The sequence below is a fragment of the Sturnus vulgaris genome, chromosome 6, assembly GCF_052056855.1.
Source record: "Sturnus vulgaris isolate bStuVul1 chromosome 6, bStuVul1.hap1, whole genome shotgun sequence".
NCBI classification, from domain to species: Eukaryota; Metazoa; Chordata; class Aves; order Passeriformes; family Sturnidae; genus Sturnus; species Sturnus vulgaris.
Window position 1 is genome coordinate 25,010,945 of NC_142248.1, and position 27,689 is coordinate 25,038,633.

The following is a 27,689-nucleotide window of genomic DNA, read 5'->3' on the forward strand; positions in this document are numbered from 1 at the left end:
GCCACGCCCCCCTTGGCCCCCGCCCCCCGTTCCGGGCCGTGGATTGGCAGAGGGGGCCGAGCCGCCCTCCGAGCGTCACGGCCCGGCCCCGCCCGGCCCAGCGCCGCCCCGCGGCGGCCGCGAGAGCGGCACGTGGGGCTCGGGGGCGGGGTTTGTTTTCCTCTCCCGCTCGGCCGCGGGCAGTCACGTGAGGCGCGCGCCATGGCGGCTCCCGCGGACGGTGAGGCGGGAGGGCCGGGCGGCACCGCCGCGCCCCCGCGCCGCTCCCCGCCCCAACTCCCCTCAACCCCTCTCTGTTGCAGGCGCCGACCTGGAGGCCTCGCTGCTGAGCTTCGAGAAGCTAGACCGCGCCTCCCCGGACCTGTGGCCTGAGCAGCGTAAGTGCGGCGGGCCCGCTGCCCCGAGGGTGACAGCTCGGGGTGGGGTGGGGAGAGCCCGGCCGGGGCCGGACCTCCTTGGGGCGGCTGCACGGGCCGGGCCGGGGCCGCCGGGGCCGGGCGGGGTGGCGGTGCCGCCCGCAGAGGCGCTCACCCCCCGCCAACCTCCGCTTTCTCTTCCCAGTGCCCGGGGTTGCCGAGTTCGCCGCCTCCTTCAAAAGCGTGAGTGAGCGCTGCTTTGCCTTTCGCGTTTCCTCCTTCCGTGTGATGGTAGATCTGCAGGGTCTCTTGCGGGCTTTACATCTCCTATGAACCGTGTCTCAATGATAACTCCAGTATATGTTACAATACGCCTTTTGGTTTTAATGTATCTTATATATGAGCTTCTTTTTTTATACCGTGTGCAGTTTACTGTGTATGAGAATTACACTTTGGAAGAAATAAAGGGTTTTAAACTTCAGAAGACCCTATTTTTCGTACTGATTTTTGGCTTGTTCATGGTAGTATGCCATTTAAGATTCTAAAATGTCCAGGAAAAAACAAGATTAAACATAAAAGTATTTCAATGGGACACACTCTCATATTTTTGCTGTCGGTGTAACTAGTTTTCAATACAGATCATACTTCATGGTATAATTCTGAAAATGGACTTCTCTGAATGTGAACTTCTATTTTTTTTCAAAACAGCCCATTACAAGTTCTCCTCCTAAGTGGATGGCTGAATTAGAAAATGATGATATTGATATGTTGAAGGGTGAGTATGAATATTCTGGGCAGGAATTGAGGTTGCCAAAGCAGATGGGAATTCAGTACTTATTTAAGAGGCTTAAAACACTTGTTCTTTAAATGTTTTGGTGGTGGCCCTATGGCCTAAGATCTCTAGTCATCATATTTGCAGAATCTCTGACTCAGAAGTCTTTATCTTGCTAATGATGGACATTTTCATGAAACCAGTTATTTCCAGGAGCCCATCCAGATGTCAGTGGCAGGCTGATTTTTCAAAACAAGCAGTGTAATACTGTGTATATTTCAGTCACCTCCCTTAGCCATTTTTATCACTGTATAAGTATAGTGAGCGTCTCCTACATTTTGAGAAGTAGGATTAATTTTTTGGAGGGTCTCAGCTTATCAGTTGGTGAGTAGCTTAATCTTGTTGATTGACTTGCTCAGAGATGCTCTGTGTGTGTGTGTGTGTTCCCTCACTCATCCAGGAGCTCCAATGCAATGGTGAGGCTGTACGAGCAAGTTTCAGAAGGATTAGCTAGCATGTGCACTTGCTTCATGTTGCAGCTGTTAGTTTGCAGTAAACATCCTTCAGCGTGCTCTGCCTCGTGAATTGCAGATGGTGATGTGTGATGGTATCACAGTGACATGTCATGGCTACAAAGTGAAAGTGAGATTAATTAACTCTGACTTTCTCCGGGAAACTTGAACTCACGTTGTTAATGTAAAAGAAGTCCATTCCCTTGCATACTTTTATATAGCTTGTTCATGTTGCAATGTGAACTTAAAGAACTTCCAAAAGTATGGGTCAAATTACTCTTTGCAATGGTGGTGGATTAAAGCATTGAACTAGAGTCATGGCTGTCTTTCTCCTTACGTTAAAATTAAGAATGGAGTCAGCTTGAATTTTGAACATATATTGTTCATTGAAAAAGATCCTGGCTTGAAAGAAATATGGCTTGCAAGTCCTCTGTGAAGTACTAAGCAGGTAAACTGCTACTGGAGTACTACAGACAGTGTTAAAATTCACCTTTTTCTCTCTTCTTAAGAACTGGGGAGCCTCACTACAGCTAACCTGATGGAAAAAGTTCGTGGCCTGCAGAACCTGGCTTATCAGCTGGGACTGGATGAATGTAAGTGCTGGACATAGATGTGACTGACTGCATTGCAAATCTTTCCACTAAAGCATGTGCTTGTACATTTGTAGCTGGAAAAGTGTGTTGGCAGATTTGGCAAGTGTTTGACAGTGACCTCCTGCAACAGGATGAAAGAATGAGCTTACATCTCCAATTTACAGCCTACCTGCATGTGGGAAAACATGTATGTCAGTCTGGTGTTACCCAGTGGCACAGAGACTTCTGTTCCTGAGTTAACATTGTCTTACATAAATCAGGTCACTTTGCTTAATTTCCCACTCAGATACTAAAGGTATTTCTCAGAATACTTGTGGCAGTATTTCTCTCAAATTTCATGCACTACCTCCACAGTAAAACTTGCAGCTGTGTATAGGATTCTCCTGTCACTTTGTTGTTCATACTGTTTTCTGCTTCTGTAGCTGTTATTTTTTCTTACAGTCCATTGTGGCAGGAAGTGATGTCATTGAGTAATAAAGATGACCTTCATCCCAATTGCAAACAGCCAACTCTTACTGTGGTTTTGTGAAGAAAGAGCTCCTTTCATTGTCTCATTTAAGACTCTTGTCAACAGTTTGATTCAGCTTTGAGAATTCCAAGAGTATTGTGGAGTTGTTTTTAATGCTACCCATACATAGTGACACATTTCTTTTTTTCTGTTTAGTTATGCTCCAGCATAGACCTTGGTTACAATTACTCTTGGGCTACACAAAGCACTAAAAGTTTCAAGTCTTTCACCTTCCTTTCAGTGGGTAAGACAGCAGTACTAAACCTTTAGAGCCTTTCTGACTGCAAACCTAGGATAGCCTAATGCATTCTTCATAACAAATCATTAAGCTTGTTTCAACATACTTCAAGTTTATTTATCAGTGCTAGCAGCTGTTAAGACTGTGTAAAGCATTTGGTAGAGTAGAAGTTAAAGTATAACAGCGTAAAACTGAGTCAAATGCAAAGATTGGCCGATGATTGGCTTTCTCAGTTAAGTTGTAGGCTCTGATATCTGACAGTGTTGTTCTGCTAAATGGACTTTAGCAGAGCCTGAGTTGCAGTAAAGCTAGGGAGGCATTTGTTTCCTTATTGCACGTGCAATACTTGTTGCATGTGTTTCCATTTATTTTTACAGAGAACAAGTGCATACATAAAGAAGACAAAGTGAGTGAAAACTGAAATATGTGAGGCTCAACAGTTTTAACTTAAGTCTTGAATTTGCAAGCTTTATGAAGGGTTTCCATGCTTGTAACTTCTTGTCACCGAAAGCAGTTTTCCTTTACACTGTAATCCATTGAATACTTTGCATGTCGTAATATACACTTATCTTTGGAAAATTTTAACCAAAAATTAGTTGCGGAATTTGAACAGAAGCTGCTCGGGACTGTTTTTCCTAATTACTGCCTTTAGGTTATTTTTTCTTATGGACTTAGATTAGTGAGAGAACACGAAGAAAATCCAAGAGATGTATTCATAAAAGTTAAGGGACTTGGGGTTTTGTCTCAGGTGTGTTGTATTTGGTTATATCTCTGTACTGAAGTTTACCAGTCCTCTCTTGACTTGGCTGTTCATTGAAGCTGGCTGTCCAAAGCAGGACAAAGCCCACCACTGACCAGTCTCCTCTAGATGGCAGCATGAGGCCTCCCGCAGAAGTCCTCTCTTGGTATTTTGTCCATATAAGTGCGCTTTCTTGACAGGTTTGGAATTGATGTATTGAATGTTTTGTCCATCTTGATGGGACATCTGGATGGCTTTCACCTAGAAACAGTTGAATACTGTTATCTGAATTCCACATTTTTATTATCTATGATTCCAGCTGTCCCTAACTTTTTGGCCATGGATTTCTCAGTTCCTCTTTTAGTTGCGTGCTTTGCACAGATTTTCTTTCTCTACAAGTAACTTTCTCCTCTCTTTTTCCCATAGGGTTACCTTTACTTTCTGTAACCCTGGCTAGTTTGTTGACTGCCCCATGGCTTCTGTGAATCAATTTAATTTGTCAACATATACTTTAGCTTTTTTTTCCAGCTTATTCTTCTGCTTTCTTTCTGCCATGCTAATAGGTGGATTCTTGCTCAGAATATTCCTTGCAGAATATTCTTCCCTTCCTTTGCACAGGATTCATGTCAAAGTATAGCTTTCCTTGAATAAAGCAGGATTTTTGTAGCATGAACCATTTAAATTATTTTTTTTTTACTTTCCTGTTTAGGAAACAGGCTTGGGTCTTTTTTGTGTATTTATTCTTTGTTAAAAGGTGATTATGGAGTTCTCTAGAAGCTTCCAGGCTCAGGTCCTTGTATCACTAAATTCTTAAAAATAAATTACTTTTCGGCACTTCTGAGGTTTCAGCTTGTGTTTCCTTTTCTGCTTTCTAAGCTCTGTAAAATTCTACCTCATCATTTTGCCTGTGGCTGCTTTTCTCTTTCTGCTTTGGTTCTTAGAATCACAGAAACATTTAGGCTGGAAAAGACCTCCAAGATCATGAAGTCCAACCTTCTGACATTACAGCTTCTGTTTTCCTTCTGTTAATTAAGTATTTTACTGGTAAGAATAATCAAAACAATTTTCAGTATTGGAAGTCCTGCTTTGTGTCCATTTTACCGTTCCTGTTAATGTGGGTATTTTAAGGGAGAAGGAATTGGGCTCAATGAATATACTGACTTTTAGTTGTTCATACAGTTAGGGTGACTTTGGGAGGCATAGTAGCTCTTCTGAATGTGAGCTGCTGCCACGCAGTGAGTCTCATTTCTGAATTTGGGGGAAAAAAGATACAAAAGCCCTGTTAGGAACTTTTTCCTCCCCTTTGTGTCTCTGAATTTTTCCACTTGCAGGCTTTGCTTGGAGTGGAGTAGTGAGCACTGCAGAATGAGCAGTCCCCAGCTAATGTGGTGAGCAAGAGGGGAATAGTTCTTTATCTGGGAACCCATCCACAGACCCTGACTCAATGTTTGTAGCCCACAAAACAGCAAGTTTCAGAACACTTAATGTAGATAACTGCAAATTTAGATTGGAAACTCTGTTTTTCCACTGTATGACCCATTGCACCTTTTGGGGCATCTGAGTCAAAGTCGACTTCAGAAGAATTTTGAAGTCTTGGTTTCATGAACTGGCAACTCTGAGAAGTCCAGGCATTTAAAAATATGCCCTGTCATCCTTTGGGATATATGTGTACAGAGAGATGGATCTGAGAACTACATACACAGAGAAAAATGTTTTTCTTACAAAAACCTAAAAGTTTGTTTTTTACCAAACTTCAGAAAAAAACTTATGTATGAGAGTAACAGATATGTAGGATGGGAGAATGGGAAAAGCACTCTGATACTGAAGGAATGTGGTTGTCCAGTGGCTTTTTGAAGGCCTCCTGTTGTTTCCCTGTGAATCTCTGATATTTTTCAGGTAACACCTGCTATACTGGTTCAGAGGGCCTGAAATGTAAATACAGATAGCTGGTAACACAGCTATGTTTATAAAATCTCACTGATGCCAGCATGGTCATCTGGCCACTATGGTATCACAGTACACCTCCAGTGATACTGTCAGTGCAAGAATTCCTGCAAAGCCTGTTCTTCTTAAGCCTCATATCTTTGTGAAGGTAATGGTGCCTTGGTGCTGTGTGTGCCTTAAATATTAGAAAATGTGGGATAACTGACCAAGCAGATATGAATATAATTTATAATTTCCCTGTCAGCGATTTTGCTAGTCTAATCTCTTGTGTTAGATTAAATTTTTATTTGGAGTTGAAGGTAGTTTGTGATGTTCTTGGTGTAAAATTAGGAATGACTGTATTTCCAATCCTCATACTTTTTCAAGAGCAGAGAGACAGTTCCCAAACATGCTCAACAAGTCTCCTTATTTATAGTTTCCCATGGTTTTGTGCACCCTGACTTTCCCTAGGTTCTAGCAACTTTTCTTCTATTGTCTTTGTAACTTTGATTTCTTTTCCATATATGTTCAAGCAAATTTTTTAAAAAAGAGGTGCAGTAGAAGAGCTGTTTGATCAAGGGCCCGCTCATTAGACCTTGATGACCTGGGAGATTGCAGGTGAACAGCAAAAGGTTGGTTGTCTTGTAGCACCAGACTGATAAAGGCAAAGCCAGTCCAAGTTTAGTCAATCAGTAATCGTTTTCTTTAATATGAAGAATAAGTAAATGACTTAAGATTTTTTGCCCTGGAGAGAAACAGCTGATGTAGTATGTGAAAGAGATCTGTAAAACATTCATGCAGAGAAGGCGTGAGTAGGGAATGGCTCCTCACTGTTTCTCATAGTATGGGAGCCAGAGAGAATAAAAGATTGTGTTGGGATAGACATGAGGAGATACTTGTTCATTGAAGAGCAGAGCACATCACCACTGGAGCTTGTGGACATGGAGTTTTTCACTCAGTAATGAGAAAAATGATTGGAAGATAAATCCTTCTGGGATGTCTGACTGCTGAGGAGTCCCCAGTGGCTTGGACATCTTGGAGATGCAGAGATTACTTTGCAGGTACAGCTGTGTGCCTCCCTGCACTTACACTCTTCTATAGATGTTTGCCATTGGCATGTCGGTCAGGGTGGTGGGTTGGAAGGACCTTTTGACAATGGATGTTTTTGTTTATTTATTTTAGTAATAGCTAAACAGCCTGGTAGTTAAGCAACTACCAGAAATCTCTGAGGTTCCCTGTAATGGAGGGACTCTTCCAGAGACAGCGAGAGATGGATGGGCTCATGAATGAGGAACAACTACCTTGCTCTTGAGTTAAGCTGTCCTTGGTTTTGAATTGTAGTCCTCTGCAACTTCAGCAGCCTCTGAAATTTCTGGAAAATCATAAAGGAGTCCTTCTGAATTCCAAGCTATGTACAGATCACCACTTTTTCCTTAGATTAGTAGTCTTCAGTTTTTCATTTTTCATTCATGTCTGTTGTGATCTCTTGCCTGCAAGTTCAGCTCTTTCTGTAGGTTTGGAGGGGCAGAGTGGTTCATCAGGATTTAACTGTAGCATTTTTAAACATACACCTTTAGCTCTGCCAGTGATCCTTGCAGGCTACTCTTGTCATTGAGTTTTGGATGGTGTTTATTTTTTTTACCTCATTTTGATGCTGATCATAGGTAGGACATGTTTAAATTGGGATCCATCTTTGGTGGACTGAAGTTACCTATTAAACTGTGAGGCAGGGCATTACAGTTGCTACACTTGAACTGTGTAAATATAAAGTTGCCGAATTAGAATTAAAAAAAGGGAAATTAGGGAAGAAAATGTATCCTTTTACTGAAATATCATTTTCCTTTTGTGTAATGGATTGGCTTGCCTAGGGTTGTCTCCATGTAGCATGAACATGCAGCCTTTTTAGGCTCCATGCAAAACACCTGGCCTTTGTACCCAAACAGGCTTCTATCAATGATGTATTTCATCAGATAAAAATATTTTCTGATCATAACCACTTTTTCTTTAGTCCTGGCAACACAGAGGTGTTTTAAGCTCAGAAGCCTTACTTTACATCTGTGAACGTGGCCTCACTTCTGCTTTACAGTTGCCTGGTGCTCTTTCTGGTGTGTATGTATAGTTGTCTGCAACAAAATGTTTCAGTTTCTTATATTTGTAGGAAACCAACATATGAACAGATGTGTAAGTAAAGGGTGCTTTAATGTTTTATGACATCTTCTGAAATCTCTTGTTGGTCCATTTTAGTAAAAGCTGTATGTCCACTCTGTAGTCTGGAGAGTTGCATGGAAAAGTGAATTGGGCTCTTATTTATTATTAGTCAAAATGATGTTTTGGAACTGTGTAGAAGAGCAGGCTCTTTCTATAACATGAGCTCTTTCCCTATTTTCTTGGGGAAGTAAGACGATCTAAAGTGTTGTGGTGGAGCTGGAGAACAGAACTGCCTTTTTGGAGAGGCAAGAAGAAAATAAAGTGAAAGAGTAGCATGGGATTTGAATCTACATCCCACAGCAGTTTCAGTGGCAGTTATTATGAAGATACAGCAGTGTTTTTACCATCTTGACTGCTGACAAAAGAGTGAGGAGGATGCTCGCTTTTTTTTTTTGTTAAAAGCTGCCATCTCCAGAAGTACTGTGCTTCTAGCACTTATGTGCCTGTATTAATCTGAAATATGATGGAAGAAAATATATTTTAGATCACCTACATTGTTCTAAGTATGTTGGGCTTGTAAGAGAACAATATCTGCCAAGTCTAGTGCTTGTTATGTTCTTAAACAAAATACACAGTTTGTTTACTTGAAAGGTGAACTGTCCTGCATAAGAAGAAGCAGTTTGAGGTGTGTGTGCTTCAGTTATTCCTGCTGTGCTTAGAATTTTCTTTGTAGCAACTATATATTTCTTTTCCTGGTTAGTTTTCTGCATTCCCTGCCTTGCTGAATGAATCTTCATAATATTTCAGTTTTGCCTGAAAGCATATTTCTCACTTATTTTATTTAGTACTGAGTTTGGCAAGGACTTTATGTGAAACAGTATACTTCATGTGCTTCAAAGCTCGAAGGCAGAGTTTTACATCTGGACAACAAAATTATGCTCTTTGGACACTGGATTTCTGTAATACAAGTTAGCTTGAGGAGTTACGTAGCAGATTTAGTAGACTTCTCCCTTGGAATGTGTCACATTTTGGATGGTTCATTTTTGGGTTAGGACATGAACACAGAGAATTTCAGGAGCTCACAGTCAGCTGAAATGGTTGGCTTAGTTTTTCAGTAGGAAAAATAGGGAGACTGTGTTCAGTTTACATTTATAGTAATTCTTGGGCCTTATTTGATTGTTTCAGAGAGGTGAAAAGAGTACTTAAATTATCTGTTAAGATGTTTATATGGCTTGTCATCACAATATCCAAGGTGCTATGATTTCCATGTGAAACCTTGGCCTTTCTCCCGATTCTTTTCACGCTCCCCTCCCACACTGTAGATCTACTGCTTCATTTTAATGCACATCACTGTGGTAAGAGATACTCCGCATCTACAGGGGGCAAGGAAATCACCTTTCCTTATACTGTTTGCTGGGTGGCTTATTTACAGGCAGGCTTTTTCTGGGGCACCTCCTGTTGGAAGAGTGAGACATCAGAATGCCAGTTTGAAATTGCCATTCATACATGATCTGTGAATTGGCTAATTCTGACATGTAGGTGGTTAAGAAATTATTACAGTCAGAGGAGTCATGACCTCAACTTTTCATCATCTCCATTGGCTTGTGCCCCAGTTTAGAAGTGAAGGAGGCATAGGAAGTTTTAATTGTACCTGTGTGATTTATCCCCAGTCAGCTCTTTAATTTCTTCTGGCTGTCTGAGGTTTCCGACACGCTGTAAATTTCTCCAACTTTTTCATTATCTGCAATTTCTTTATGACTTGTGAATCGGAGTGGAGAGAGAGTGTGGATTTACAGCAGAGATAAACATGTCCATAAAGTCTGTATCTGTGTCAGTAATTGTACTGCTGTCAGTGACTGTCCTGTTTTACAGGTCTCTCTTGGGAGAGGAACATGCTTTGCTACCAGTGTCAGAGAAGTGTTCACTTTGATTTGCATTAACGTGCCAGGAGATTAGGTTGCAATGGTGAGGATGGAAATTGAGTTTGGACCATGGCTGCTATTGTTTTTTTTTAAATAAATGTGTGTATATTTGAGTTGCCCTCTGTGTGCAGAAAAAAAAAAAAAAAAGGAGGCAGGTTCAGGTTATTCTTAAATACAAAATCCGGGAGAGACAGTATACTGATGGTATCAGATGTGATCCTACCCATATGCATAAATAGTGCATTCTAACCATAAAACAAATGCTGTATCTAGGTAACTGTCATATATGGAAAGAAATACTGCATGGATCCTTAGGGTGTTCTCTGCTGGTAAAGTAGAATGAATATTTTTGTAAGTTTCAAGAAATTTCTGCATCTTCATCTTCTTGTCTTTCCCTTACTCTTAGGGAAAGATGCTATGGTGGACACTGATGGTGAGTACTAATGCATCATCATAGTCCCCAGGCACTGATGATTCTGATTGCTGCAGGAGGTGTATACTTGTGAAGTTTGAGAAAAGGAAAAAAAAAAAATCTCTAAAACTCTCCTATATGTGTTAGAAGTTCAAACATCTGCAGTTTCTCTGTGCTTGTATTTTCTGTTTGATGCCCGTTGTAGATACTTGCCTGTGTGGAAACTTCTTTTGTTAGAATCTGCCGTTTGGGTTGGAATTTTTTGTCTGTGACTTAATACTTTTTTTCATAATAAGGTAATTATTTAACCTTCAAATATCCAAAGTGACTGTAAAACCTCAAATTTCCATTATGTCAGGTATCCATTGAGACTCCCAAATGCAGTTGATTGCATTTTTCTAATTCTGATGGACGCTGCTTACCAAAGGGGGATTAGCATAAACAATGTACACTCTCTGATTGCATAGATAGCTTTAAAATGTGGTTAGGTGTAGAAGTGTTAGAAATGCTAAAATGACACCTGCCATTGCATGGTTAATTCTGGAGCCTGAAGTTAGAAATACAACAAGGAGTTTTTCCAGTGGTAGACAGCATCCCATCTAGCTCTGATAACCGAGTTTCCAGAGCTGTATATATAAGGACCACATGCTGAGTGGCCCAAAAGCTGGCAGGTAACTGCTGTTGAAGTGAGTGATGCTCAGTGCAACAGCTAAATTCTAAATAAAAGCTGAGTTGATGAGATGCTTTTAACCAGATCTTTATTGAAATGGGTTTTTTTTCCTTTCCTCTTGTCCTCTTCCTCATTTTTTCTACATGCCCGTACCTAGTTTGTGAATCTGATTTTGTTATAACAAAGGTTATCTCTGAAAGGCACTTCAGCCAGGATGTATTACTTTCTTTATTAAAACAAGACAGAATCAACATCTCTGCCTCCATCAAAAAGAAACCCAGGACAACAAATACCAACAAACAAGAACAATAAAATAAAGCCACCAAGCCAGTAAAAAAACCCCCACAAAACATTTCTTTATACCCTTCTGAAAGTTCCCTTTGTCTCGTATTTGTTCAATAGTAGGAAGAAATTCTGCAATGATTTGATCCTTTCTGGGAGAGACTTTTTGAATTTATGTTGATAGAGTGAAGGTTGATATAGATTCTTCTTGTGGTTAAGAAAAGGGAGCCTTTTCTGTGTTAATGGGGAAGAAAATCTGATTAATCGGAAAACCAACTGCTCTCTAACTGACTAAACTGCTCTGAAGACTGTAAAATCAGTCATCTGATTCATCACCATTAACTTCTGCAGGAGTTTTGGTATGCTGCTCAAAGTACCAATTTGTGCTTTGCAAAGACATCTGGAATACTAGCACTGGTCAGTCAAGTAGTGGAACACATTGTGCAGTCACCAGTTCTGCATTCTCTGTTCTTGGAGGTTTTCCAGACCTGACTATTATAATAAAGCTTTAAGCAGCATGATCTGACCTCATAATTGACCCTACTTTGACCAGGAGACCTCCTGAGCCTTTGTAACCCTGATCATGCAGTGCCTCCATGTTTGTCTGATCTAAGATCTCCTTCTAGAACTAGAAGTGCATTTGAAGCCTGCATTCCCCACAGCACCAAACAGTTCGGCTTATGAGCTTTTAGGCATGTACAACTTTATGGTTTGCCTCTATGGGAACAGCTGATTGGGAACAGAAAACCTGAGAATTCCTGTATCACAGTGATGGCTTTTAGGCTTTGGAGGGATGATGAAGGAGCTTGCAAATACTTCCATCAACAGAGTTGATTACAAGTCTGTGCAGTGTGAGCCCATTTTTTTGCATAGGGAGAAACAGTCCATTCAGTACAATTCTTAAGGCAGAGTAGGAGAATGGCCCTCAGCATACACAGAGGTTCTTGTGTGTCTTGGCTGAATTGAATAGTGAAACTACCCTCGTCTGTCTAGACAAGTAGAGGGTCAATGGGGCTTGACTGAAGAGCTTTTAGCCACAAAAGTAAAGGAATGGGCTGTCACATTAAAGCATTTCTACCTGCCACATGCTTGGCACAGAAAGAAACATGACTACAAACAAAATGTTCTTACATTATACTGTCAGAAGCCTATTTTTTGCTACTCTCATCCTGACAGGATAAGTTGTAGACTACTGTCAGTGGAGAAATTGAGGATGGGGAAAAGTTTGATCAAACATAAGGTTATGTGCATTTTTCCATTATCATTTAAAAACACAAAAATGCCAAACAAATCTCAGGAGTCATTCTAGCAGGGACTCTTGAACCTTTACTGCTGGTCTGTATTTATTATTTAAACATCTTTTGCTGTCAATGCCTTTATTCAATTAAAACTTTCCACTTCTGTGGTACTAGAACACTTAACTCTGTATTTGCAGAGTATTTGGAAAGATTATTCCTGTGCCATCTCTGTCTGAAATGTTTTCCTGTAAATTTGGCTTCTGGCAGGAGTGAAGAAGGAATTTTCTTCCACAGTATGGGCTGCTGGACCTATTTGCAGAGCAGCAGCTGATCCTAGTGAAAAATCTCACTAGAGTGACTTTGGAGACTTGGCTCAGTTTCTGGTACTAACCCTCTTCTACTTGGTTCGTTTATTTGCTTTCTTACATGCCCTTTCCTATCTCCCCTGCTGTAAGGTGAAGTTCATGTTAACCTGGTTTTGCAAGGCATTGGAAAAATAACGATTTTTTAAAAACAGCATATAAAACATTTATTGTTAAATGTCCTTTGCTGCGTGCTGCTATTTGTTGTTTCCCCCTTCTTGCTGCTATTATATGCCACAGAAAGGTATCATTAGAATATTGTATCAATCACCAGAAGTAAAATGAGATTATGATAATAAAACAGATCCCAGTATCAAGTGCTGCTTCACCTCAAGCAGGGTAACTAAGAAAAGTGAGGCTATTCTCAGCCATTTCCAGACATTGTATATATAAAAGGATTTCTATTTGCAAGCAGCATAAAGGTTAGAAATTATTAGTCTATATCCATTCTAATGCTAGCGATTATTTACCTGTTTCATTTGCTATATTCCTCTTCAGTTTCCTCCATTTTGGATCCAGTGATAATGCATACAAAACTGTGAAAATTTGCCAAGCATTTTGTCACTTTATTGAGTGGTTTCAGTCGTTCTGAGCATGGAGTCTTCTGTAAGATCAATACCGAACTTGCCACCTTACCTCTTGAATCCGCAGTAAATGCAGCTTTGAACATCCTGTCTGTACAATGTTGCTAGACCAAGTCTGATAGTATCTGTCTCTTATTGCCTCATTAACTTGCGAGCATTAGAACAAGACAAAAATGCCCTCAAGCCTCTTATCTGATGATTGTTGTAACCTTCTGAGTGCCATTAGTTTAAGTTTGCAATCAAATGCTTCCCCTGAGTATAAGGAGCACTGATTAAACCTGAGGTGTCCCCAGAGGCTTTTACAGCTGTCGTGGGGGCGGTGGCTGCCTGTGTCCAAAAGGAAAAGGGGGGCTGGAGGTCCCGGTGGGGGGGCCACTCTGCAGACATCCACGTGGCTGCCCCAGCTGTTCCGCTTTGCCTAATGAATTGTTTTACAAGAAGAGGCTGGATATTGTCATCAGGAGCTGCCTTCCCCAGGGACTGAAGCCAGCCTGATAATGACTAATGTTAGTGATAGTAATTGAAGTGTGATGGCTCTCCAGGGACTTTCACACACGCAGAGCTGTCAGGCACTTGTGGCTGGTACAGTCCCATGAATACCTCAGAAATGCTTTTTAATTGCTTGACTTTCATAACTAGTTCTCATACATATCCTGCAGTAATACACATTTTAAGAGGATGGGGAGGAGGAGCTGAGGACTCTGCTATGACCCTTAGTGTACACATGCAGTTACTGTGCTGACATGTTTCCAGGGAGGATGGCTGGGTGTTCTTGCTCCCCTTAGTCTTGGTGGGGACCTGCTCGGTGTCTGAACAGGCATGTACAACAGATTACACCTGAATGTACCTTTTATGTCTAAGCCTTGTCATCTTGATGCAAAAAGATTGTACTTGAGACTTAAGACAATATATCTAAAGATGACAATAACTATATTTAAGAATAGCAAAGGATTGCTACTGTTAATAGCATGGAAGCAATGACAGCTATTTGCATTTTCTTAGGCAACTGAATGTAAGATAGAATAAAAATCTTGTAAAAACATAGCTTATCCATGTGTCCCAATATGACTGGAGTTTATGGCCATGAGATTTTGGGAGTTCTGGGCAGAGGAGTAACCTATTTATGTAAAACAGAGTGATTTTTGTTCTGAAAATTTTCTCATTTAGAAGTGCATTGTTGAATATAGCAGTGGGCCTGAGATAGAAATAGCCCCAATGGAATACTGTACTCCTGACTTCCAGCATCTTAACGTGAATTTGTTAGGATGCTGAGATAATTTGAATTGCCTTTGTCTCTTCAGGAAGGTTTTGCTGTGGCTTTTTGAGTTCTAGCTGGAGATCAAAAAAGGAAGCTTGATGCTCTTGCCAGCAGAGTAGACATACTACCTCTTCTCATTATGCTCACTGCAAGTTTGTTCTTCACCTCCCCCATCCAGTGAAGTGTTGGCTCTTAGAAATTTATTTTAGTAATAAAACATTACTTTATACTTGCCCATGAAAGCGTGTTTGAAGCTGTTTGTGGGTTCTTTAAAGTGTCGAAGAGATTGTTGTTCCCTAAGCACACTGCAAACTTGTATCATAATTAAGTCTGATGAATTATCCTGCAGAAAGCTGAGCTTATAACTTTTAAGTGCTTGACTTAGGCTCTTAAAATGTGGACCCAAACCTATTGTTGATGTGCTGTAATTAGTTTGTTAGTCCCAAAATTGTATGCCTCAATGGGTTTTGGTTCTGAGAAAATGGGTGAATTTATTCTTGCTATCTTTTGTCACAATGAGGAGATAATAAAGTTGTGCTTACTGCTTTTCACAGTTGTAAGTCTTGACAGTAAAGCTAAAGGATATAGTTTAGTTATTTTCTTGCAATTTATCTTACAACTTGTACTGTAATTGAGGAGGTGGGAATAGGAAACTCCATGCTGTGCAAGAAGAGATTTTCAGTTTGTCATGTAATTGTACTGATTGGTTGCTACAGAACAAGTGCAAGCATGGAGGTAATTGAAAGACATCTAATAATTTATTAAGTAGATTTCATTTATGTGTTGTTTTGAGTGCTGTTTTACTGAAAGCTTGTAAACTTTATTATAATGAGTTCAGCAGAATATATTTTCTGTGTAGAAATTATTCTACATTGATAAGGCAATTTCATATGGAGAGCTCTTTGTGCTGTAAGGAATATATCCACATATTGTTTAAACTTCACAAAGTGACAATTATTTGGTGTCAAAATGCATGGTCATGTAAAATTTTGCTTTTCAGGTATTTGGTGATTTTTTACATACACATGTATTATAAAGAAGTATCTCTAAGTCTTTGCACAACTTCCCCCAAACCTATTACTACATTTTAAAGTTTTCCAAGTTTACTGGCAATACAATAAATATTAGCTCCCATGTTCTTCAAATTTAAATGTGACTTCTGTTTTCTCACTGTGGGGTTTGATATCTGTTCTACTGAACCAGGTAAAATCGGGTTTGGTCAGTAGCTGCAGGGGAATCTGAAGAGCCCAGGTGTTGCGTTAAGCAGCATTGGTGCCCTTCTTCTGGAAAGTTGCTGAACTGTTATCTAGAGTGGTAGCTCTAGAGGGCTCTCTGCTGTTGGAAATGTCACGTTTCTAATGTCTTATATGACAAAGGTCTTAATAACCTGCTGGTCGTTAAGGAACTCATAACACTTTTTTTGCAAATGCTAACCTCATTGTCATCAGCAAAATATAGCATATGCAATGAGAATCTAATTTTCTCCAGTGTCAATTAAAGGGTCTAATTTTTATTCTGAACTGTGTTGTACTCTGCCTGTAAATACCTGTCACTTAAGTTACAGCATTTAAGTAGTGTAGGAAGTAATTTTTGTGTTGTGACGTTCCTTGTTAAGTCAGTAAGAGTATGATGTTGCTGGCACTGACTGTACAAGAAAGAGAGAAGGTAATCATCCCAGGCTGCACTGTAATCATGCAGTTTGTTACTGTAGTAGCCTTAAAAGTATATGGACATTGTTTCAGGAGAATTGGAAATAAACGTATAAGATGGAGGACAAGATGGGACAGGATAAAAGTATGAAGAGTAATTTTCAGCAGAGTAATAGGTGCTTGTCCTCAAGTTCTATCAAGGCATTAGAAAGGAAGGAGTACCTTCTGGTAATACTTCTGGTTTTATTTTAAAACCCTTTGGGTATTATACAGGGACATGAATTCCAGTTCTGCTTGATGGATGGGCAGTGGCATGCTGGTTTTGACTGGCTATCTATATCAGACTTGGTTGCATTAAAATGGACTTTAAACTGGTTAGTTTGAAAATCAGTCAAGCAGTTAAAGATTCTAATGTTGTGCTCTCTGTTGTAATAGTAAATTCTGTTCTGTTACAGTTTTTTAGGGGTTTTTCCTGTGTATGTGGCAGTGTTACATTGCTTTCACTCAGTTGTGTTTTGAAAGCAGTGAAAACAGAAATAACTAGGAGTAACATCTGTGAAAACTGCAAGGCTAGAAATAACATCTGTCTAGACTAGAAATAACTGCAACATGATTGCAGCTTACATTTTGCAGCACCTTTGGGCATCATGGGTTAGATGTCTGCTATGGATAGTGCTGCAGTGTTCTGCATGATAAGGAGCTTACATATTGAGGGAGTGAAAATAACAAGCTTCCCAGTGAAAACATGCACGTGTCCTATTCTACCTGCTCTGTGGTGAGTTCTGTCTTGTGTATTCTGCAAAGCCCTTGTTTAAAATCACCCTTGTGAATTTACTGCTGAAGGGGGAAAAGGTGAAGTATGGGTAGACTCAGGAAAGCAAGAGGTTGTTTAATTTTCATTGGTAGCATTTGCAGTTCCCCAAGCAATGAGGGCTGCAGAAACTGGCTGTTGAGAGCCACAACTTGATTAGATGTTTGGGTCTGTTGTAAAATCTTGTGGTGTCTGCATCTTGTGCCAGCATGAAAATCCTCCTTATACAGTGGAGCAGAGATATTGAGAAATCTTTCATGTAAATTCTGTGTCTTTTTCCTTCTTCTAGGAACTACTTTTCATGGTAGGAAAAATACACTGAATCACTCTTACTTGCGGAAAACACAAACTAATAACAATTCAGCTATTGATTACTTTTTCAGGCAGTAAAAAGATGCTTCTTCCAGGATTAGTTTCCCCATGCCATCCTTGACTTCAGACACCTGCAACATACAAGTTCTGGTTGTAGATGAATTCAAACATTCAGTCCTCCTAGCATTTTGGATGTATTTATTGCATGTACTCCATCTTTTCATGTCTAACCACTGTAATTTGAGAGGAAATAATATATTTTGTATTTAAGTTTATGGGTTGTACTAGTTCAGTTGAAGTGGTGATTTTATGTTTTAATGCACTACTGCAATTTTTGTGTAACTGTTGAGCTTGTGTCTTGTAAATTCAGAGGATATGGGCGTAGCTGGTTTTAAACTATATAAGATTTTGGAATGTTTTTTGAAATATATTTTCAAGTAATTGTGATTGAACTGAAATAATTTTTTGTGAGATACAGTATTGTGGAGTGGCATCTGTATCCTCTTTATGCTTAGACTTGTTAGTTTTGAATACTTTTGTAGTCAATTAATAGCATGATCAGAATACTGAAGTTGCTAAACAAAATGTCTCATAACAGTGTCTCAGAATTAGTGTTAACAGAAACGCTCTCAATATGTTTAAACATGCCTCTATCTATATTTCATATAACACTGTATATTGTTAAATCCTGTTAATTTTGAGATTAAATATTTTAGGTAAGTATTATTCAAAAATACCCTATTTGCCATTACATCTGTGTGAAGGACATCCACCTCATTCAGAGCATTTGAAAATACAATTCCTATATTTGCTGTGTTTACCTATGTTTACTTCCCTGTAGTGCTATTCAGGAAAGTGACCAAAGGCAGAGGGGGACACATTGAAAGTTACTTAGTACAAATTTGTATTGAGAAGAAAAAGGAAATAAACATTTTCTATAGTCTTCTATTCCTAGTTGTTTTCTGATTAAGTAGCTCTGGTGAGTAAAATTCAGGTGCATAGGAGTTTTGGAGATCACTATACAGCTGACAGAGATAAAAAAAGTTTTTCACCAGTGGTAACCTTGAACCTTCAGAGGCCCATGTATATAAGCTTTATATTATATGAAGCTGTATTCTAACAGCCTTAAGTTGTATCCAGTGCATGTATAAGTCTTTTCACTTCAAGGTCTGTTTTTTATTGAGTACTCCATATCTCTTTTTTAAAAAATAGAGAAATTACTTCTTAAATTGTTTTTAGCCATTTTAACTTTTTGGTAGTCAGCAGCATCACTGACTTTCTGTGTCTGAGTTTGAATGTACAGTAGTGGTGTCCTATTTTAAAAACAGTTTAGTTGAAATTATTATAGCAGAAATAATGTAAAGGTTGTAACAGTATGCAGTTTTCAAAAAGCTGAACTTTCTGTGTAAATGCATATATTAATGTTACCTGACAGTTGTTTTGAGCTCTGGTCTTAATGTTTTATTCAAACTTTTGAAAATGCATCTTTTTTTCTTTATTATTTTGGCCTAGTTTTGTTGCACTGATGGCTCTGTTTAGTGAACTTTTTTCAGCCATTCCACACACTGAGCCATCAGTGGATAGTCATTCTCTAGTTGCAATGGGTGGCAATGCCTGCTCTGAAGAGTTGGCTTGTGAATCCTTGTCTGAGGTTCTGGTGTAAATCTCTCGGTTGTGCTGGGGTCACCACAGTGCATTTACCAGGCTAAAGTTGCAAAGTCCTCAGTGTCCAGGTTGCCTCGTGCTTCCCTGTTAGAATTCAGTGTGCCAGACCCACAGCACCCCTGTCTTTCATGAATGGAATTCAAAAAGACACTTATATTTCCATAAATAAATTAGGAATTCAGTGGCTTCTTCCGGCTAATCAGGGCAGGCTGATAAACCTTGCTAGCTGTTTAATAAATGAATTGTGACTGATTACCTATTAATATGGACGCCTCAGGAATTCACCCTGGGGGAAGCAGAGCAGTGAAATAGAGAGGGGCATGGCCCCCTGGGAAATCAGGGCTTCATGTTTGCAGCTTAAATATCTCTGTGAAGTATCAATAAGGAGGTAATTGAATTTTGAACACAAACATGAGTGCCGGATGGATGAAGGAGAGGGGGGCCCTGATCATCTCTTCATGCCCCTTCATACTCCCCTCCCCTTCCCCTTAGAGACCACTCTAGTGAAGATAGATGCTAAATCCATTAAATAAAGATTAGACTGTGTCGTGGTAGAAAATGGCAGCTTAGCTAGATCCCTGGGCAAATTGGGACCTTTAAGCAATACAGAAAATTAAAATATACATTTTTAACAAGTGTGCTGTCGACACAGTAATAATGACTCTGTGGCTTGTGGGGTTTGCTCACCTTTCAGACCTGCTTTTGTTTGGTTATTTTACTTGCTCTTGTTTTGAAACCAGCCTGCTTGGTCTCTCTGAAGCAGTGAAGACTTAGGGGAAGGAAGGTTATTTTCCCACCTTGCGTTCTGTCTTTGGCACTTTTTATTGGCTCTTATAATAGTATAGCAGATCAGTACTCTTGTATTTGAATATGGAAATAATTAACTTTGGCTCTGACACACTGAGTTGCATGTTCTGAAAAGTAGTTGGAGTAGTCTAGAGGAAGCATGGAGATATAAATGTGATCAAACTTTTTATAAATGGTTTTTATTTTCTAAGCACATGGCCTTGTTTTTTATTTACTCCAGATCAATTTTTCTGAATTCTACTCTTATGGGAAAGATTCATGTATGGGTGTGCATTGTAAAAGGTCAATATTCTTTTTTGTCACACAGTGACTTGTAGAAACACAGCTGAAGTGGCATTCAAGGGGTCTTTCTTTATAATACTATGCTAGACAGAACACAAACAGGCTTTCTTCACAATCTCACATACCCTATTGTCTGTTGCAGAAAGTCAACAGATCTTGGGTTTTGCAGGCAGAGCCTCATCTGCCTGCACAAGTAGAGGACCAGTTGCCATACTGGAGAGACTACTACTTTTTCCAAGTAAGATGATCATTCTACAGAACAAAATCCAAAATTGTTTCCATGTAATGATTTGGAACAAGAAATTAGCCTAAACCAATATTATCCTAGAGATAACTACTGTTTCTTCCATCTAGTATTTTTTTTCATTAGTCTAGATAGTTTTGAAAATGGAAAGAGAGAAAAAAGGTTTTGTGCTTTGCTGAATGTCTCGGTTTAATGCAAGTTAGGAGGAAACCCCAAGACACTGAATTACAGTGAACTGAGACAATAGTAACATGGAGATTTCTGTCTGTTCTTCCACAGCATCTCCCTGGTAACACCACTTCCCTTTATTCAGACTTCTCTCAAATATTAGCAGTTGTTCCCAGAAAACCCTTGATGCTGCATCCTTAGCTTTAACTACTAAGAACTGAACTCAGCATCTTCATTTTTAGTTTAAGAAGAGCACTAGATATTATTAAATATAAAAAAGTATTAACACAGACATGTTCCAGAGACAGTAGTGAGCATACTGAGAATGTTTTGGTTCCATTAACTTAGAGCTGCATTCAGACACGGTTTTCTATTTGTTTTCCAAACTATCATCTGCTTTCACGTCCTAGCACTTTCCTCACTTTTGTGATAGATGTTTTGCATTGGGAATATTGCTATTCTTTCATCCAGCCATGCTTCTAGGAAGAAAAAAAACTTTGTAAGCTGGCTTTGCCTGAAAGATTCTCTTTCATGGTGTTGTCACCAAATTGAAAATGAACAGGTACCACCCCTTAGCTAAACTGCAGTAATTGATTATGTATGTGCTGGAGCTCAATTGAAGAAGCCAGATCTCAAGCCTCCTTTGGTAAGGGGAGATTACACCACTGAGTTTACTTTTGGCCAAGCATGTCAATCATGGGCTTCTTTCTTGGGACTTCCTGGGCTTTGTTCTCCTTGCAAGGAGACAGTTCCTTTCCTGAATCCCACCCCTCTCTCTCCAGTTCTCAGTCTGCTATTTGTAGGACATCTAGTTATCTTTAACCTTAGCTGGCCTCTTTCAAAGAAGCCACCTGTACCTTGACAGCCTATATCATTTCTTATGCTACGAGCATTCCTTAGCTTTATTCTATGACCTATCCTTCTGCCTATTTTTGACATTTTTTTGCCCTCTTCTTCCTGTGTATACTCTTAGACTAATTTTCCAGCTCAAGAGTCTTCCTTCCTTTGTATATGCCAAATTTAAAAGGAGACTCTTGCTAATTTGTTCTGTAGCTTCTTCTGAAGGCAAGCATGTGCCAGGAACCTCACAAGCTTATGTCTTTCCATATTAAGGCACTTAGTGATGCAACATTTTAATTAAATTAACCAGAATTCGTAAATTGTAGATAGACAGATTTTCCAGATCATCTCAATATGAGCTTTTAGAGTGATCAACACTCTGCTGGTGTTTAATCCATCAGACTACCATATGGAGTGTTGAAGAGTAGAATATCTGTTTATTAACAATTGTTGTTTTTTCACGTCAGCAAGTACGATTTTTGTATTTGAGGACCTAGGAGTGCAATCTGTTCCTGCATCTCCTACATGAGTTATATCAACCTCGTGCCAGACCTCATTTCATGCCAATCCCTCTTTTTTTACTCAATTTAGGTGATCCAATAGGCTGTCTAAATGGCATAATAGAGCAAGAGAGTCATTTTACCAGAGTCTTCAGAAGTTCTTTGGTTACACAATCACAAGGGGAGTGTGTTCAGATGTCTTTTATGGGAAATTGCAGATAACCATATTGTCGGTGATTTCTGTGAACAGTTGAGACACATTTAGTGAAGCTTTGCAATTTGATTGTCCATAATATGTCATAATTCACAAAAATCAGAAAATTGTTCAAAATCAAGCCAACACTTTATTCACTCTGAATTAATAAATACCTGTTCTCAAATCCTAGGATATCTGGTGTTGGACTTGTCTAGGAGTAGAATTTATCAGTCTCTTTAGATCAGTTGTCTGTTCCATTTTATTGTGAAATACAGGTCTGTTTCTACGCATTTAGCTGAGTGAACGTTTCCATTGTTGGTCTTTCCAATGGGAAAAATACTCTTCAGGCAAGAGGAAAAAACCTTCTTATGTTGAGACGTTTTCATTGCTCTCTTCAGAAAGAAGTATTAGATCTTCTAGAATGGGAGATTAATGCAGGGCAGGAATATGTTTTGCAGCACAGGCATCAACCTCTTCTCATCAAATCTATTTTAAGATGTTTTTCTCTGTAAGAACCCCCTGAATTCTCAGCTGGAGTGCAGTCATTTTTATACATTCAAACATGTTCATAAATATTGGCTTCTTTGCTTTCTTGGATGCATTAAGAGAGTGGGGAATAAGATGTGCTTATTAAGACAACTTCAAATTTGATCTTTGTTTAGGTAAGGTACAAGGAAGAGGGAGCTGTTGGTATGAGATGATGGAAATGGTATGATAGATGGAAAACAGCAAGTGTTTGCCTTTATTAGAGTTGTCTATCTTATCCAGCAGATGGCATTGAAAATGTACCTGCTAGTCTCTCTTCTTGCTAAGCACTGCCTTAAATGAAATCCAGAATCCTACAAGCTGGACTCTTCACTTTGGTGCATAGCTGCAGATCACTTCCTGATGAGGATTTTGAGTGGCTCCTGCCTGCTGGATAAAACAAAAGACCTGCTGCTGGATTCCCATAAAGGGCACAAGTTCTTTAAGCCAGTGGCAACATCTGTCCCAGTGAAGGGCATGTCTTAGGCTGGTGACAATAGGAGTTTATAGGCCCTTTGCATGTGTGTCAATGAGAGGAGGAGAAATTGTGAATGTTGATGATTTTTAGAGTTGGTATCACCTAGTTTCCAATTAAATTATGAGGAAAGTGGGATGTAGATGTATTGTAGTGATGCAAATTGTATGTGGTTATGGCAATGAAACTGAGAAGTGAAAAATCTGTACTATGAATGAAGAGTATTATCAGTTCTGTAGCACTTTATCTTTGTTTCCTGTCTTTTCAGTACTGTTTAAAAGTCTTTATTCTCTTTTCAGTAAGTAATTCTGATAATATAATTTCTGTACAAGCACTACAGTGCTCATACAAAGTAGTGTTTTATTACTCCTAAGAAGCCAGATAATTTGAAAAATATTATAAAATGTATGTGCATGAAACACAGCTATCTTGTAGAGTTAGTGTGAATGCATGAGTCAGTACGATGTAGCATAGCTTTATTTATTATTTCTGAAACAAATAATAAGATGTGGAAGCAGATGATAGTTTGGAAAACAAATAGAAAACCATGTCTGAATGCAGCTCTAAGTTAATGGAAACCAAAACATTCCCAGTATGCTCACTACTGTCTCTATAATGACATGTGTGTGTTAATACTTTTAATACTTAATAATAATAGTACTTTGTTCTATATTGTGACTGTAAGTTATCAACATACGTATTTCAGAGTATTCAGAGCACAGTGGGAGCTAATGAACATTGCTACCTTTCTAGAACCTATGGGATTAAAAATGCTTCCTAGCAGCCCCTTCATTTATCTTATATCTGAGGGACTTGAATACTTGTTGAAACTGGAGCTTTTTACTCCTCCTCCAGTGCCAAACCAATTGTCTGTGATCTCTTTTTCGATGACTGCTGTTCTGTTGCTCATTTCACCATGTGACCAAGTATAATGTTTGACTCTCCAGTTAGTCCAAGCATCCAAGCCATAATCTAAATCTTCTTCCATTTTTGATATAACACTTAGGGAATAAAACCTTTTCTAGATATCCACACAGTGCTTATCCAAGTTTTTATATTATACCTCAGAATTCTTTATTCTGATCTTATCAAATCCTGTTCCACTCACAAAGATGAGCTCCATATTTTGGCTGTGATCAAGATCTCGATACACTTCTACACATACTTCACTACTGTATCAGACCATTCTCCATTTCTCTTTCTTATCATTTTTTTTGTTGTTGTTCTGATATTCTGTATGTTGTGGGTTTTTACATGACTTTTGTGTTTCTGGATGAAAAACTTGCTGTTTGTCAGAATTGTCTTGACAGATCTGTCTGAACTTGCTGGAGAATTTACTAAAAGTAATTGGGGTTTGTGCACAGTTGATGAATGTGGCAGGATTTAATCATGTTTTGCATGTGCCCCTCAAACCTCTTGAGCTCCTGGGATCATCCAAAACAGTCAGGTCCAGAATAGCCAGGTTCCCAGCAAGGTGAAGCTGAGCAGATGGTTCCTCTCCTGTATGTCTTCAGGTTTGAGTGAATCCACAAGTCACAGCAAATACTATCTCCCACCTCTTCTGTTTGAATTTAATAATTGTTTATGCTTTACACCCTGTATTTCTGCATAAGGTTTAATAATCTTTTCTCTGGAAGGAAATAAGTCTCATTCTCTATTTTGTAACTTTGGATGCTCTGTCACTTCAGGCAGTATTTTGGTAGGAATAATTTGAGATATTTACTTCTAGAGAGCTGCTTATAGATCAAGAATTTTCTTTATGAGAATGTGAGGGGGGGAAGAGGATCTCTTTGATTTTGAAAGGTAGTGCAGGTTTTTTTACATCTCTTCAATTGAGAAGATAAATTGAAAATTCCTATTGACTCCCAACTCTGAAAAAAATGAGAGGGGAGAAAAATCAGAAAACAAGTAATGGAAGCTAGTCAGATTAAAATTAGCAAAAATAAATGCCTTTTACATAATGAATTATTTGATGTGGGACTTTCTGCCACACTGGGATTTTTTTTTTTTTTTTTACTGCAAGTACTTAGCAGCAATTGAAAAGGAATCAGGCAATTAAATGGACGATGAGAACATTTTTAGTTAGAGCAGAAAAAAATCTAAAATTAAGTAGGAAATATCAGCTGCTTCAGGATATAAAACAAGCACTTAAGAAGAGGAAGAATCTTTCCTTAACAATTATTCCATATGTCTTCATAATGTGGCTCCCTAATTTATCTTTTCCTGTGATGCTTCTGATCTTGGGTGCAGTCAGATAGGATATCTGACTGGGTAGATTACTGATCTGCCTTGCTCTATCAATTCCTGTGCTCATTTACAGGTTTTATGACTACAGAACACACAGATTCTTGTTTAATAGGAAATAACATTTCTACAATCCCTTTTAGCATCTAGTCATAGATCCTATTTATATATAGGATTTTATAGACAAGATTTTGGTCAGTGGTGTAGAATGTAAATTCTGAGCATGCTCTGAGTTACATCTCTAGAGAAAAGATCATTATTAAACCTTTTTGAAGGTGTCCCTGGTGGCGGCTCCACAGAGCAGGTGGCCTGCATGGCACAAGCACACTGAGAGTCAGGAGCCTGTGCCTTTTTGGACCATATAATCTAAAAATCACTCAGCCTGTTTTGGTCTCCTGGGGAGATGATGATGATGACACAGGACTCTTATGCTAAAAACTAATTGTTAACCTGCAGAGGACGTCATTCAACACAAATCCCAGCAGAAAAGGGCTGGGTGATGGATGTTTCTGGGTAGCAGGCCAAGCTCTCATTTGGTTTTCAGCAGATAGTTTTCTGGGTTGCCCCAAGATTTTCATGTCTAATATCTGGCTTACTTGAAAATAAAGAGCACATTAATTAAAAAAAAAAAGTTTACAATTTATGCTTATTAATGTATGCATATAAAACTGAAAGGAGCAAGCAGTTCCTTCCCTGTCTCAGGGCATAAAAGCCCTCATTCTTGCCTATGGTGCTTGGGTTTCATGGAACATTAAGCAAAGCAGTGGGTAGGTAGAGGGTTAAAGGCAAAGAAACAGCATTGAAAAGGAATACATCAAGTAAGTTGTATATGGGAAAGGAATGTGGGATTGCATATACACCTGTTGATTGAAACATGGCCAGAAGATCCAGGGAAGTGATGCATCTGCATCTATAATGCCACATCCAGTGGTGTCCTCCATGCCCCAGAATGAAGAAGACATTGGTAAACTGGAGTGAGTTCAGTGGAGGGCCATCAAGATGATCAGGGGCTGGAGCTCTTGCCCTGTGACAGAGGCCAAGGGAGTGGGGCTCATTCAGCATGGAGAAGAGGTGACCTCACAGGGACCTGATAGCTGCCTGCTAGAATGTGCAGGGAGGTTGTTTGAGAAGATGGAGTCAGGTGTGGGAGAACAGGAGACATTAAATAAAGAAATTGATGCAAGAATGTTTCTGGCTGGAATCAAGAGAAAACTTTTCCAGCATGGAGCAATCAAGTATTGGAAGGATTGTCAAGAGAGGTTGTGCAGTCTCCATCTATGGATGTTTTTCTGGCTTGACTGGATAAAGCCTTGAGCACTCTGTCTGTGCTTAACAGAACATTAACTGGAGACCTGCCAAGGTTCTGTCAAATCAGAATGAATCTTTGATTCTGTACAATTTTCCTCATATGATCTGGTACTTTATACCTTATTTGATCTGTTTTCTTCTGATAGGTTAAATTTTCTTCACTAAGCACTTTTACCTTGTATGCTCATTTTATTATACCTGTTCTACTCTGCTGTACCTTTTTAACATCTGATAGTTCCATTGTCACTGGATCATGGAGTCTTCAGAGTTCTGACTTCCAAAGTTTCTTCAGTGCCCCTCAACCCTCAGAGCAGTGTTTCAAATCACCAAATCTATGGACTCTTCATGGCTGTCTTCATGGAAAAGCAGAGGCACTGCCTTTTGCTTTCCTGTCTTGTAGAAGGTTTGCTCTCTGCTCTGCTGCAGTGCCTCTGTTCTTTCTTCTACTAATGGATGAAAGGCAATTCTGTGCTCATTAAAAGATAGCAGTGTTGCTGCATTCAGCTTTCATAGGAGAAATACCTAATGGTAGACGTGGCCTCAGACCAGTGGTATGCATGACTAAATAAACATGAAGGGATTTTTGGAAGCAGATGAGTACCAAAGCTTACTGGGCTACTCGCAGTAGACCTTCTGGAGCGAAAAATAATGATTTTTGTTTGTTTTGGTTTTATATCTGGGTTGCAAAAAACTGGATTTCTTCTGGCCTCTACTCTAAGGAGGTATCTGCAGACTCCAATACCCTCTGTATTTCTTGGATTCTTAATATTTTCTTCAAAACTCAAAATACTTTGAGTACTTCAAAACTCTTCAAAATACTAGAAGCATAAGGATGTTTAAGAAAAATATTCTCACATTTCCTTGTGGGTCTAGGAGGGTATTTTTTGGTATATCTTTCACATCTGCTTTCACAGTTGAGCCTTGCCTAGTTGCCTTTAAGCTCATTAACAGCTAAATTGTAATAATTGTAGCAGAGCCTAAATTGTTGCTATTTTAATACCCATTCTATATAGCCTTGAGTGGTATTACAATTTTTTTATCAATAGGTCAGATTAGCATTAGTCATAGATTCTTTGAGTAATAACATCTTTTCCCTATTCATTCGAACTTGATTCTACTAACATTTGGATGCTGTAAAATCTGTAA

At 39.2% G+C, this 27,689-nt stretch overlaps 1 protein-coding gene across 4 annotated transcripts in view; it reads left to right on the forward strand.

Moving 5' to 3' along the window:
* Positions 1 to 105: 105 nt before the first annotated feature.
* The window catches only part of LIN52 (lin-52 DREAM MuvB core complex component), a 41,132-nt gene continuing 13,548 nt past the window's right edge, over positions 106 to 27,689 (forward strand). Inside the window, exons 1-7 of one of the 4 annotated variants that reach the window (XR_015804620.1) lie at positions 113 to 220; positions 303 to 377; positions 562 to 599; positions 1,065 to 1,131; positions 2,150 to 2,233; positions 2,898 to 2,985; positions 3,357 to 5,810. Coding sequence is in view for 2 of the 4 variants with exons in the window: in XM_088167325.1 (XP_088023451.1) it covers positions 202 to 220; positions 303 to 377; positions 562 to 599; positions 1,065 to 1,131; positions 2,150 to 2,233; positions 2,308 to 2,468 (444 nt within the window). In the remaining 2 variants the exon portion in view is untranslated. Of the gene's footprint in view, positions 221 to 302; positions 378 to 561; positions 600 to 1,064; positions 1,132 to 2,149; positions 2,234 to 2,307; positions 2,986 to 3,356; positions 5,811 to 27,689 lie in introns of those variants that run through there. The other 3 variants (XR_015804621.1, XM_088167325.1, XM_014890452.2) reach the window with 3 other exon arrangements.